This window comes from Elephas maximus, chromosome 4 (assembly GCF_024166365.1).
Source record: "Elephas maximus indicus isolate mEleMax1 chromosome 4, mEleMax1 primary haplotype, whole genome shotgun sequence".
NCBI lineage: Eukaryota > Metazoa > Chordata > Mammalia > Proboscidea > Elephantidae > Elephas > Elephas maximus.
This window is the reverse complement of record NC_064822.1, coordinates 174,964,469-174,979,212: the sequence shown is the minus strand read 5'-3', so window position 1 is coordinate 174,979,212 and position 14,744 is coordinate 174,964,469. Positions and strand designations below refer to the sequence as shown.

The following is a 14,744-nucleotide window of genomic DNA, read 5'->3' as shown; positions in this document are numbered from 1 at the left end:
AACTACTCTTTTCTTCTGGATGAAAGTTGGGATTTTATTTTTCCATGAATTGAAATGTCAGTGGAATCTCTGGGACGCTACATGGAAAAACTGTCTTACCACAAACATTACGGCATTTATAGAAAGACTTTCTCCCATCTGCGAGGCAGTGCTGCCAATTAAGTAGGCTAGCATTTTCATCGCTACAGCACCATTGAAAAAGCGAGAATAATCTTGTTGGACTGATTTAACCATAAAAAAGCAAAGCGTGCTTAATAGTTAAAAAAAAAAAAAAAAAAACACTGTAATAAAATTATCAAAAGCAATAAGTAAAATAAAATGTGGTACATGACAGAATGATTGGAAATGAGCAAAATCCTTGTTGACATGTTCACTATTTTGATCGATGATTTATTATTTTCTGGTGGATGATCTACTATTCTTTTGTTAGAGAAACCTTATTTATTATTTTTAACCCTGAACCCCAAATATTTTACACAGTTAATACCGAAAAAGCTTTTCACAGCGTCTCTACAATGGAATTAAAGAAAGCAAGTTGTTAGTGACCTGGAAAGGCAAAACAGTAACATGCATACTTACCAAAAAGTGACAGGGCGAAAAGTGATTCCAAGTCACTCTCTCAATCTGGCCACTGAATCGCCACATTCGATGGCTTTCATTGGGACTTCGGCAGTCATACAAAGCCACTGACCTGGACAGAGTGAGGCAAAGTTACAGGTTCAAGAGCCCAATTCTCCTGTATGTTTTAGTTTATTCAAATGAAACTAAAATAATATTGTGAAGTCAAGATTTAATTATTTATAACATTTGTCTTAAGCTTCTAAAATAAAGTAGAAAAAGTGAATTGAGTTTCACAAATTGGTTGACTCTGGACCTGTCTGTTGAAGGCACTGGTGGCTCTGGATGTCACAAGGAGCTTTGAGCTTCTCCAGGTTGAATCCTCTATTCACAAAAGTCCAGGACAATTTCTAATTTCCTCTTCCCAGGTGGTGTTCGGAGCCAGGTAGGTACCTCCTATCTTAGTCACTCTTACCCTCCACAACCAGGTTCTTGTATGTTGGGAGAACTGAGGGACACACTTTTGAAATTTTCTAATTAATCACAACAAAAAACTATAAACATGAGTCTTCGAAAGAATAGGGAATCAAAATAAAGACTGTGAAGTGGTTTCTGCTTCTACTAGCTCGCCTTCCCAACTTAACCCCAATCTGTAAACAGGAGCACATGCATGCTGGTAAGCCCCAGGGCTGACGGCCACAGCGGTCCCCATTCTTCACCTCTCCCTGTATGGGAGGCTGTGTCAGGTGACTTGGGACTCCTTCCCTTTACTCCTCACATCAAATAGGGTACATTATTCCACCCACGTGACCTGTTTTGTCCAAGAGAACTAGGCAGAAGCGTACTAATTCTCAGCCTTGGCCTCAAGAGGCCTTGGACTTTCTGCTTGTGTTCCGACCTTGCTATGAGGAGAGCATGTGTGGGTCAGTCCACCACTCCCAGGAGGAGGAGAAACACGAGAGAAGCCAAGTCTCCCTGGCTCAGGCTAGATAAACCAAGATTAGCAGAGCCACCAGCTGAATCCAGCCTACATTAGCAGAACCTCAAAGAAGCCTAAGAAATGTTTATTATTGTAAACATTGAATTTTGAGGTGGTTAGTTTCACAGGAATAGCTAAGTCAGACACCCTCTAAAAAAAGTAGCTGCTAATTCCTATAATTATTATGACAGAATCTCATGCCCTTGCAGACTGAAAGCAGAACTGAAATGGGAAAACAAGTACTACTAATGTAGGCGCACCTCAGTAATCTATCCGGTCTCAGCATCAAGCGATAATCTCTGAATTAGTTCAAGGGGGTAAAAACCAGGGATCTGAACTGGTTTGTTCCGGTTTGAACCCCTGCTGAGAATTTGCATTTCCACCCCGACATACACTGATTCAGAATCTACATTTTAACAAGATCCTGAGGTGATTTTTATGTATAATAAAATTTGAGAGCCACCCCTCTACCAGTGGTTCTCAGAATTGGTCCCAAATCAGCAGTATTAGCATCGTCTGGGAACTTGTTAGAAATGTGAATTCTCAACAGTCACGAAGTAGAGCGGACAGGTTCGAAGCCCTGGTGAAAACAGAGCAGCAATGATCTCTGAGGTGCTTTATTACTTATCGTATGATCCAGAAATCAGGGTCTGTGCTTCAAATGGATGAAACTGCAGAGTCTGGACCTAAAGGGAGGAAACACAAATGAGCAGATATGCGTGTCTGTCTGGCTTTGGTAACACTACCTGAAGTCTGGCTAGCACCAATGTGGCAGTGTTTCCACAACCTTTCCCTTTGACATTCAGTACTATTTAAAGAAACATAAATGTCAGTACTGCATAATCAAAAAGACAAACCCTACTCCCAAATAAAAGCTGATACATAAAAGACATTTCCCTCATATAGCATTTCCTGAACTGGGTTTGGCAGAATACTTATGTCCCTTAAGTGTTCAAAGATATTCAGAAGAAAACAGGAAGTGCTGGGGTTAAGAGGTCAGGGGGGTGGTCATAATACACCGGGCCACTCCACGTGCTCCCGGAGGCCCATCTGTGCATCTGCACGTTAGATCCCCGAGGAATTCTGCAGTTATGGAATCTGCTGAACTCTTCCACCTTGTTTGGTGACAGACAGCACTGTCCCTTTTTTGGAACCTCTGTAAACATGTTACAGGGCACTGAAGTTCCTAGTCACTTTGCCTCCCTGCACCCATTTCTGCTTCTCTAAGATGGGTATTATACCTATCATACATGAAGAAGTGTGAAGATTCAATAAGATAACATGTGAAAGCACTCTGTAAACCAGAAAAAGCCATGTTTGGGACTATTTTTAGCCAGTTATCTGTCCCAGACCTTTTAGAGTTCCCTCTGTCCACAAACGGACCATACCTTGTCTGTATGTACAGCGAGGCTAGCTGCTGGTTTCCCCAAGGACATATCCCACAGAATTACAGTGTTGTCGGCAGATGCACTTGCCAGCACATTTCTGAGAAAGGGAAGAAACATCAGGTAACCTTTTAAAAATCGAGAGCATTAAATGTAAGAAATTAATTCCATTTACAACAGCATCAAACAGAATAAAATACTTAGAAATAAATTTTACAAAAATGCAAGACCTGCATCCTAAAAACTATAAAATATTTTTGAAAATAGTTAAAGAAATTCTAAATAAATAGAGATATATCCTATGTTCATGGATGGAAAGACTTAACATTGTTAAGATGGAGATACTGCCATTTAAAGACTGATTTACAAATTGATCTACAGATTCAACCAATCCCTGTTGATAAGCTGGTCCTAAAATTCACATGGAAAAGCAAGGAACCCAGAATGGCCACAATAATCTTGAAAAAGAAGAGCAAAGTTGGAGAACTCACAATTTCCCAATTTAAAAACTTACTACAAAGCTACGGTAATCACAACAGTGTGGTACTGTCATTAAGGATAGACACGGATCAGTGGAATAGAGCTGGAAGCCCAGAAATAAATACTCACATTTATGATCAGCTGATTTTCACCAAGGGTTCCAAAACAATTCAGTGTTCAATGGGGAAAAGAATAGTCTTTTCAACAAATGTTTCAGGGTTGACCGAATATCCCCATGTAAAAGAACAATTTTGTCTCTTTCCTCTTATTATTTATTGTGCTTCAGGTGAAAAGTTTACAGCTCAAATTAATTTCTCACACAAAAATTTATACACCTATCGTTTTGTGACATGAGTCCTTTTCTCCTTTTTTGATGTGTCTATTGCTATAAACTGACCTCTGAGCACTGTCTTTGCTGTGTCCCAGAGGTTTTGGTATTATGTGTTTTTATTCTTTTTTGATTCTAGGAAATTTTTTATTCCATCTTTGATTTCTTCTGTTACCCAGTGGTTTTTAAGAAAAGTGTTATTCAATTTCTATGTATTTGATTTTATTTCCTTGTTATTAATTTCTACTTTTATGGCACTGAGATCAGAGAAGATGCTTTGTAATTATCTCAATGTTTTGGATTTTGTTGAGGGTTGCTTTGTGGCCTAGGACGTGGTCTATTCTGGACAAAATTCCATGTGTGTTGGAAAAGAATATGTACTTTGCAGCTGTTGGGTGGAGTGTTCTATGTATGTCTATGAGGTCAAGTTGGTTGATTGTGGCCTTTAGACTGTCTGCATCTTTGCTGAGTTTCTTTCTACATGTTCTGTCCTTTACCGAGAGTGGTGTGTTGAGTCTCCTACTATTATTGTGGAACTGTCAAATTTCTCTCTTCAGTGCTGTAAGAGTTTATGTGTTTTGAAGCCCTGGATACACAGATATTATGGTTACGTCCTCACGGTACATTGTCTCTTTAATCATTACATCATGTCCTTCCTTGTCTTTTATCGTGGACTTTGTTTTAAAGTCTCTTTTATCTAAGGCTAGTATTGCTATTCCTGCTCTTTTTTGGTTGTTGTTCGCTTGATATATTGTATTCCATCCGTGATTTTTTTTTTTTTATTAACTTTTATTGAGCTTCAAGTGAACGTTTACAAATCAAGTCAGTCTGTCACATATAAGTTTATATACACCTTACTCCGTACTCCCACTTGCTCTCCCCCTAATGAGTCAGCCCTTCCAGTCTCTCCTTTTGTGACAATTTTGCCAACTTCCAACCCTCTCTATCCTTCCATCCCCACTCCAGACAGGAGATGCTAACACAGTCTCAAGTGTCCACCTGATATAATTAGCTCACTCTTCATCAGCATCTCTCTCCTACCCACTGTCCAGTCCCTTTCATGTCTGATGAGTTGTCTTCAGGAATGGTTCCTGTCCTGGGCCAACAGAAGGTTTGGGGACCATGACCGCCGGGATTCCTCTAGTCTCAGTCAGACCATTAAGTATGGTCTTTTTGTGAGAATTTGGGGTCTGCATCCCACTGATCTCCTGCTCCCTCAGGGGTTCTCTGTTGTGCTCCCTGTCAGGGCAGTCATTGATTGTGGCTGGGCACCAACTAGTTCTTCTGGTCTGAGGATGATGTAGGTCTCTGGTTCATGTGGCCCTTTCTGTCTCTTGGGCTCATAGTTATCGTGTGACCTTGGTGTTCTTCATTCTCCTTTGATCCAGGTGGGTTGAGACCAATTGATGCATCTCAGATGGCCGCTTGTTAGCATTTAAGACCCCAGACGCCACATTTCAAAGTGGGATGCAGAATATTTTCATAATAGAATTATTTTGCCAATTGACTTAGAAGTCCCCTTAAACCATGGTCCCCAAATCCCTGTCCTTGCTCCGCTGACCTTTGAAGCATTCAGTTTATCCCGGAAACTTCTTTGCTTTTGGTCCAGTCCAGTTGAGCTGACCTTCCATGTATTGAGTATTGTCCTTCCCTTCACCTAAAGCAGTTCTTATCTACTAGTTAATCAGTAAAAAACCCTCTCCCACCCTCCCTCCCTCCCCGCCTCGTAACCACAAAAGTATGTGTTCTTCTCAGTTTATACTATTTCTCAAGATCTTATAATAGTGGTCTTATACAATATTTGTCCTTTTGCCTCTGACTAATTTCGCTCAGCATAATGCCTTCCAGGTTCCTCCATGTTATGAAATGTTTCACAGATTCGTCACTGTTCTTTATCGATGCGTAGTATTCCATTGCGTGAATATACCACAATTTAACCATTCATCCGTTGATGGACATCTTGGTTGCTTCCAGCTTTTTGCTATTGTAAACAGAGCTGCAATAAACACGGGTGTACATATATCTGTTTGTGTGAAGGCTCTTATTTCTCTAGGGTACATTCTGAGGAGTGGGATTTCCGGGTTGTATGGTAGTTCTATTTCTAAATGTTTAAGATAACGCCAGATAGATTTCCAAAGTGGTTGTACCATTTTACATTCCCACCAGCAGTGTACAAGAGTTCCAATCTCTCCGCAGCCTCTCCAACATTTATTATTTTGTGTTTTTTGGATTAATGCCAGCCTTGTTGGAGTGAGACGGAATCTCATCGTAGTTTTAATTTGCATTTCTCTAATGGCTCATGATCGAGAGCATTTTCTCATGTATCTGTTAGCTGCCTGAATATCTTCTTTAGTGAAGTGTGTGTTCATATCCTTTGCCCACTTCTTGATTGGGTTGTTTGTCTTTTTGTGGTTGAGTTTTGACAGAATCATATAGGTTTTAGAGATCAGGTGCTGGTCGGAGATGTCATAGCTGAAAATTCTTTCCCAGTCTGTAGGTGGTCTTTCTACTCTTTTGGTGAAGTCTTTAGATGAGCATAGGTGTTTGATTTTTAGGAGCTCCCAGTTATCGGGTTTCTCTTCGTCATTTTTGGTGATGTTTTGTATTCTGTTTATGCCTTGTATTAGGGCTCCTAAGGTTATCCCTATTTTTTCTTCCATGATCTTTATCGTTTTAGTCTTTATGTTTAGATCTTTGATCCACTTGGAGTTAGTTTTTGTGCATGGTGTGAGGTATGGGTCCTGTTTCATTTTTTTGCAAATGGATATCCAGTTATGCCAGCACCATTTGTTAAAAAGACTATCTTTTCCCCAATTAACTGACACTGGGCCTTTGTCAAATATCAGATGCTCATATGTGGATGGATTTATATCTGGGTTCTCAATTCTGTTCCACTGGCCTATATGTCTGTTGTTGTACCAGTACCAGGCTGTTTTGAGTACTGTGGCGGTATAATAGGTTCTGAAATCAGGTAGAATGAGGCCTCCCACTTTCTTCTTCTTTTTCAGTAATGCTTTGCTTATCCGAGGCTTCTTTCCCTTCCATATGAAGCTGGTGATTTGTTTCTCTATCACATTAAAAAATGACATTGGAATTTGGATCGGAAGTGCATCGTATGTATAGATGGCTTTTGGTAGAATAGACATTTTTACTATGTTAAGTCTTCCTATCCATGAGCAAGGTATGTTTTTCCACTTAAGTATGTCCTTTTGAATTTCTTGTAGTAGTGCTTTGTAGTTTTCTTTGTATAGGTCTTTTACATCTTTGGTAAGATTTATTCCTAAGTATTTTATCTTCTTGGGGGCTACTGTGAATGGTATTGATTTGGTTATTTCCTCTTCGATGTTCTTTTTGTTGGTGTAGAGGAATCCAAGTGATTTTTGTATGTTTATCTTATAACCTGAGACTCTGCCAAACTCTTCTATTAGTTTCAGTAGTTTTCTGGAGGATTCCTTAGGGTTTTCTGTGTATAAGATCATGTCATCTGCAAATAGAGATAATTTTACTTCCTCCTTGCCAATCCGGATGCCCTTTATTTCTTTGTCTAGCCTAATTGCTCTGGCTAGGACTTCTAGCACAATGTTGAATAAGAGCGGTGATAAAGGGCATCCTTGTCTGGTTCCCGTTCTCCAGGGAAATGCTTTCAGGTTCTCTCCATTTAGAGTGATATTGGCTGTTGGCTTTGTATAGATGCCCTTTATTATGTTGAGGAATTTTCCTTCAATTCCTATTTTGCTGAGAGTTTTTATCATAAACGGGTGTTGGACTTTGTCAAATGCCTTTTCTGCATCAACTGATAAGATCATGTGGTTTTTGTCTTTTGTTTTATTTATATGGTGGATTACATTAATGGTTTTTCTAATATTAAACCAGCCTTGCATACCTGGTATAAATCCCACTTGGTTGTGGTGGATTATTGTTTTGATATGTTGTGGAATTCTACTGGCTAGAATTTTGTTGAGGATTTTTGCATCTATGTTCATGAGGGATATAGGTCTGTAATTTTCTTTTTTTGTGATGTCTTTACCTGGTTTTGATATCAGGGAGATGGTGGCTTCATAGAATGAGTTGGGTAGTATTCCATCATTTTCTATGCTTTGAAATACCTTTAGTAGTAGTGGTGTTAACTCTTCTCTGAAAGTTTGGTAGAACTCTGCAGTATAGCCATCTGGGCCAGGGCTTTTTTTGTATTGGGAGTTTTTTGATTACCGTTTCAATCTCTTTTTTTGTTATGGGTCTATTTAGTTGTTCTACTTCGGATTGTGTTAGTTTAGGTGGGTAGTGTTTTTCCAGGAATTCATCCATTTCTTCTAAGTTTGCAAATTTGTTAGAGTACAATTTTTCGTAATAATCTGATATGATTCTTTTAATTTCAGTTGGGTCTGTTGTGATGTGGCCCTTCTCGTTTCTTATTTGGGTTATTTATTTCCTTTCCTGTATTTCTTTAGTCAGTCTAGCCAATGGTTTATCAATTTTTTCGAAGAACCAGCTTTTGGCTTTGTTAATTCTTTCAATTGTTTTTCTGTTCTCTAATTCATTTAGTTCAGCTCTAATTTTTATTATTTGTTTTCTTCTGGTGCCTGATGGATTCTTTTGTTGCTCACTTTCTATTTGTTCAAGTTGTAGGGACAGTTCTCTGATTTTGGCTCTCTCTTCTTTATGTATGTGTGCATTTATCGATATAAATTGGCCTCTGAGCGCTGCTTTTGCTGTGTCCCAGAGGTTTTGATAGGAAGTATTTTCATTCTCGTTGCATTCTATGAATTTACTTATTCCCTCCTTAATGTCTTCTATAACCCAGTCTCTTTTCAGGAGGGCATTGTTCAGTTTCCAAGTATTTGATTTCTTTTCCCTAATTTTTCTGTTACTGATTTCCACTTTTATGGCCTTGTGGTCTGAGAAGATGCTTTGTAATATTTCGATGTTTTGGATTCTGCAAAGGTTTGTTTTATGACGTAGTATGTGGTCTATTCTAGAGAATGTTCCATGTGTGCTAGAAAAAAAAGTATACTTTGCAGCAGTTGGGTGGAGAGTTCTGTATAAGTCAATGAGGTCAAGTTGGTTGATTGTTGTAATTAGGTCTTCCGTGTCTCTATTGAGCTTCTTACTGGATGTCCTGTCCTTCTCCGAAAGTGGTGTGTTGAAGTCTCCTACTATAATTGTGGAGGTGTCTATCTCACTTTTCAGTTCTGTTAAAATTTGATTTATGTATCTTGCAGCCCTGTCATTGGGTGCATAAATATTTAATATGGTTATATCTTCCTGGTCAATTGTCCCTTTTATCATTATGTAGTGTCCTTCTTTATCCTTTGTGGTGGATTTAAGTTTAAAGTCTATTTTGTCAGAAATTAATATTGCCACTCCTCTTCTTTTTTGCTTATTGTTTGCTTGATATATTTTTTTCCATCCTTTGAGTTTTAGTTTGTTTGTGTCTCTAAGTCTAAGGTGTGTCTCTTGTAGGCAGCATATAGACGGATCGTGTTTCTTTATCCAGTTTGAGACTCTCTGTCTCTTTATTGGTGCATTTAGTCCATTTACATTCAATGTAATTATAGATAAGTAAGTGTTTAGTGTTGTCATTTTGATGCCTTTTTATGTGTGTTGTTGGCAATTTCATTTTTCCACTTACTTTTTTGTGCTGAGACATTTTTCTTTGTAAATTGTGAGATCCTCATTTTCATAGTATTTGACTTTGTTTGCTGAGTCGTTATGTTTTTCTTGGTTTTTATTTTGAGTTATGGAGTTGTTATACCTCTTTGTGGTTACCTTAATATTTACCCCTATTTTTCTAAGTAAAAACCTAACTTGTATTGTCCTACATTGCCTTGTATCCCTCTCCATATGGCAGTTCTATGCCACCTGTATTTAGTCCCTCTTTTTGATTTTCGTCATCTTTTACATATTGACTTCAATGATTCCCTGTTTTGAGCATTTTTTTTTTTTTTTATTAATCTTAACTTGTTTTTGTGATTTCCCTATTTGAGTTGATATCAGATGTTCTGTTCTGTGACCTTGTGTTGTGCTGGTATCTGATATTATTGGTTTTCTGACCAAACAATTTCCTTTAGTATTTCTTGTAGCTTTGGTTTGGTTTTTGCAAATTCTCTAAAGCTTGTGTTTATCTGTAAATATCTTAATTTCGCCTTCATATTTCAGAGAGAGTTTTGCTGGATATATGATCCTTGGCTGGCAGTTTTTCTCCTTCAGTGCTCTGTATATGTCATCCCATTGCCTTCTTGCCTGCATGGTTTCTGCTGAGTAGTCTGAACTTATTCTTATTGATTCTCCTTTGTAGGAGACCTTTGTTTTATCCCTGGCTGCTTTTAAAATTTTCTCTTTATCTTTGGTTTTGTCAAGTTTGATGATAATATGTCTTGGTGTTTTTCTTTTTGGATCAATCTTAAATGGGGTTCGATGAGCATCCTGGATAGATATCCTTTCGTCTTTCATGATGTCAGGGAAGTGTTCTGTCAGCAGATCTTCAACTATTCTCTCTGTGTTTTCTGTCCTCCCTCCCTGTTCTGGGACTCCAATCACATGCAAGTTATCCTTCTTGATAGAGTCCCACATGATTCTTAGGGTTTCTTCATTTTTTTAAATTCTTTTATCTGATTTTTTTTCAGCTATGTTGGTGTTAATTCCCTGGTCCTCCAGATTTCCCACTCTGCATTCTAATTGCTCGAGTCTGCTCCTCTGACTTCCTATTGCGTTGTCTAATTCTGTAATTTTATTGTTAATCTTTTGGATTTCTGCATGCTGTCTCTCTATGGATTCTTGCAACTTATTAATTTTTCCACTATGTTCTTGAATAATCTTTTTGAGTTCTTCAACTGTTTTATCAGTGCGTTCCTTGGCTTTTTCTGCAATTTGCCTTATTTCATTTCTGAGCTCATCCCTGATGTCTTGAAGCATTCTGTAAATTAGTTTTTCATATTCTGTATCTGATAATTCCAGGATTGTATCTTCATTTGGGAAAGATTGTGATTCTTTTGTGTGGGGGGTTGTAGAAGCTGTCATGGTCTGCTTTTTTATGTGGTTTGATATCGACTGCTGTCTCCGAGCCATCACTAAGATACTGTAGTGGTTTATTCTATATTTGCTGAGTCTTATCTTGTTTTGTTTTCTTTCAATATACGTGGATGGGCTACTAGATTGTGCTGTCTTGATCGTTGTAGCCCTTGACTTACCTATGACCTATTATCAGCTGGTTTGGGCTGTTGCCAGATATATATGCCTGAGTCTATTCACTATTCTTGAGTAGAATCTGATTTTCGGTCATCAAGTGTGTGCTGCACCCTATCACCTATCCACCTTGAGAAGTAGTGGTGATAGTTGTGTGCACCAGATTCTATTAGCAGCTGGGGTTCACACTCCAGGGGGTGCAGGATGCTGACAGGCTTCCCCCAAGTGTCAGTGAGGTAGGTGTGTCTCTATTCCTAAAGCTCCTTGGTGGGAGGGCTCTGCAGCTGTACCTTAGGCCCCCAGTGCAAGTACCTCTACAGACTGGTAGGTGTCACCGTCCTTAGACCCCTAAGGCAAGAGGCTAGGTGGTCTGGGGGGAGCTTCAGCCCTCAGTTCCCTGTTGTGGGTCAGTTAGGGCTCTGTTGAATAAGCAGAGATATCATACCTGGGAAATTTGTTTTTCCAGTAAATCTACTAAAAAAAAAATGCAGTCAGATCCCTATCAGAAATGCCTTTGCATTATAATAGCCACCTTGTTCCCTGTAGGGATGAAAGCCCGAGATACGGATCACATATGCTTGGCTGGAGCTGGTTCTGTGTTTTTAGTCCAATTAGGGAAGGATTTTTGGTCCCTGGGTTTTTTGTGGTTGCTTCTCTCAGGCCGATAGAATGGGTTAGGAAAAGACCAAAAAAAAAAAGGGGGGGAAAGAAAAGCCACGGAGCCGGAGCCATTCTCCCTTTGGCTCAGGAAATTCCAATGTTAATGAAGCCACCTGGGAAGGGGAGGGGAGGGTTCAGAAAAACAGGAGAGAGTAGCACCCCGGAATATAGCCAAAGTTGCTTATCTTGCTTGGCATGACTATTTTATCTGAGATTCCCGAGGGGCGTGTCGCCTATGTGTGCTGGCTGGGTAGAGATTGCCCCAGAGGGTCAGGTCCGCAGAAGCCGCGGTCAGTTCCTCCGCTGCCAGTCCAAAGCCCCGCGCCAAGGTTCCCCGGCTAGGACACTGCACTTCCGGCTCCAAAATCAGTCACTGCCTCCCGGGGACTTCTCCCGTCGCCTGTGCGGACCGGCTGGGCCCCGTCCCGGGGTCAGTTCAGGGGGGTAGGGCTGTGCCCCGTGTTTGCACCGTGACAGGATGTTTTGTTCAGCTCCCCTGTGCCCAGTCCTAAGCCCGGCGCCAAGGCTACCTGACTGGGACGCTGGCTCCAGGCTCCGAAAACAGTCGCTGCTTCCCCGTAGTTGTTCGTTCTCTGTCTCTGTCACTCAGGTCAACTCTTTAAATCTGTGTTTGTTGTTCAGGGTTCGTGTAGGTTGTCATGTATGTGATCGATTCACTTGTTTTTCCGAGTCTTTGTTGCAAGAGGGATCCGAGGTAGCGTCTACCTAGTCAGCCATCTTGGCCTCAGTCCATCCGTGATTTTTAATACATTTATGTCTTTGTTTCTAAGATGTTTCTCTTACAGACAGCATATTAATGGGTTCTGTTTTTTTTATTTTATCCATTCTGTCACTCTTTGTCTCTTTATGGGTGCATTTAAGCCATTTATGTTCAGTGTGATTACTGATAGATATGAGTTTACTGCTGTCGTTTTGTAGTTTTTTTTTTTTTCCATTAGTGCTGACATTTTCTTTGTTCTTCTTACTCTTCTGTGAATTCCTTTTGTTTGTGGACTTTTTTTCATTTCTTTTGTTTTTGTAGATTTTATGTTTACTGAGGCTTTGTTTTTCTTATTTTTTTTTAACTGATTAAAACAAGTCTTTTATTACTAAACATTAGAGTTCACAGAGAGAAAGGGCCTTGAGAAAGACACTGCAGAGATTCCTTCTGATCAGTCACCGAGAGCTGCTGCTTCTCACATACAGCATGGAGTATTACTTTTCTGATGTAATGTGGGGATAGATATCGTCTGAGGCTGATAACAGTTCATCTAGCATTCTTTCTCCTTTATCTTATGGTGTCTTGTAGTCAATCTTGGCTCTGGCGCTTATTTTATTTTCCTTTTTACTAGCTTGCGGTGGGACCTTCCACATGGCTGAAGGCACCTTCAACAGCCCTGGCTACCCAGAAGTTTATCCTTCTAATGTGGAATGTGTCTGGAACATAGTCAGTTCCCCTGGCAACCAGCTCCAGCTGTCTTTCATGTAAATCTTTTTTCTTTTATGGTATATTGTTTCAGAGTTAATGAATCTGCAGGAGGGATGCACTGTTACTAATAGGATGGACAGCTAACGGCATATGTGTCCAAAGAATTGTTAAAAAGAATAATACAGTGGGAACTTTGGGAAATCTGTTTTTCAAATTTCCTGTTTTCGTCATAGTTTGGCTTATAAAGAGCATTAAAATTCTCTGGAGAACAGTTCTAGAGTACTGCCTGTTGCTACCAGAAGTACATTCTAAGCTCTTGGTGAATTTACTTGTGGAACGTTCATGTTCAAAGAGTAGTCATTTTTGTCTTTTCTTGGAATTTAGAGCATTTGGGTTCTATCAGAGAATCACAGACATTCTTCCAGCAGAGATCCCAATCTCAATTACGACTTCTTTATCCATATACTCCCCACCATATCTCCACCGCCACTACACCTTTGCTTCTACTAGAGCCAGAAGAATGATTTTGAAGTTTAGTGGTTGACTGGTAAAATCACTCTCATGCTCCTCATTCATCTGTTTTTTTTTTTTTAATTTTTATTGTGCTTTAAGTGAAAGTTTACAAACCAAGTCAGTCTCTCATACAAAAATTTATATACACCTTGCTATATACTCCTAGTTGCTCTCCCCTTAATGAGACAACACACTCCTTCCCTCCACTCTCTATTTTTGTGTCCATCTGGCCAGGTTCTGACCCCCTTTGCCCTCTCATCTCCCCTCCAGACAGGAGATGCCCACATAGTCTCATGTCTCTACTTGAGCCAAGAAGCTCACTCTTTACCAGTATCATTTTCTATTCCATAGTCCAGTCCAATCCCTGTCTGAAGAGTTGGCTTTGGGTATGGTTCCTGTCTTGGGCTAACAGAAGGTCTGGGGACCGGGTCAGTCAGACCATTAAATCTGGTCTTTTTAGGAGAATTTGAGGTCTACATCCCACTGCTCTCCTGCTCCCTCAAGGGTTCTCTGTTGTGTTCCCTGTCAGGGCAGTCATTCTTCTTTATTTTGATGAGTAGGTTTGTTAACTTTCTTTGTGGTTACCTTGAAATTTACCCCTATCTTCCTAAGTTTAAACCAGTCTTTTACTACTTGGTATCACCTTGACTTCCTCTCCATTTGAAAGTTCTATACCCACACTGTTTATTCCCTCTTTTATTGTTCTGACATAGTTGTCAATTACAGATTGACCTCTCTGGTTCCCTGTTGTAAATCTTTTAGTTTTGTTTTATCCTTGAGAATTCATGACTGAGGTTGGTATCTGGCTGATGCTGTCCTGCATCCTAGATTCAGGCTGTTGTCTGATGTTGCTCGTTCTTTAACCAAAGAATTTCCTTTAGTAATTCTTGTAAGTCTGGTTTGGTTTTCACATATTCTGTTAATTTCTGTTTATCTGCAAATGTCCTAATCTCGCCATCGTATTTGAGAGTCCAAGATGGTGAATCCGGCCATGTTAGCTGGTAGGGGACCTCTACACCATAGCTCTCCTTGTTCTCTGTTTTTTTTCAGTTTCCTGTTCCATTTGGTGCTTGATTGAGTTCTTTATTCCTTCATTTATTGCTTATGGTTCCAAGACTGACATTTGTACCTGTTTTACAGGTCTTTGCTGCAGAGGGACGGCATGGTGCTTCTGTCTGTAGCACCATGTTGGCTCTGCCAGCCCTCGTGCAAAAGAATGAAACTGGACCC

The 14,744-nt window shown here is 39.8% G+C and overlaps 1 protein-coding gene across 1 annotated transcript in view; it reads right to left on the bottom strand.

Annotated features, from left to right (window-relative positions):
* PWP1 (PWP1 homolog, endonuclein) overlaps nucleotides 1-14,744 on the bottom strand; it is a 42,536-nt gene that overhangs the window by 6,957 nt on the left and 20,835 nt on the right. The window contains exons 9-11 of the mRNA XM_049884277.1: nucleotides 2,926-3,022; nucleotides 2,162-2,223; nucleotides 580-691 (exon numbers count right to left, since the gene is read on the bottom strand). Of these exons, the coding sequence (XP_049740234.1) occupies nucleotides 580-691; nucleotides 2,162-2,223; nucleotides 2,926-3,022 (271 nt within the window). The remainder of the gene's footprint in view (nucleotides 1-579; nucleotides 692-2,161; nucleotides 2,224-2,925; nucleotides 3,023-14,744) is intronic.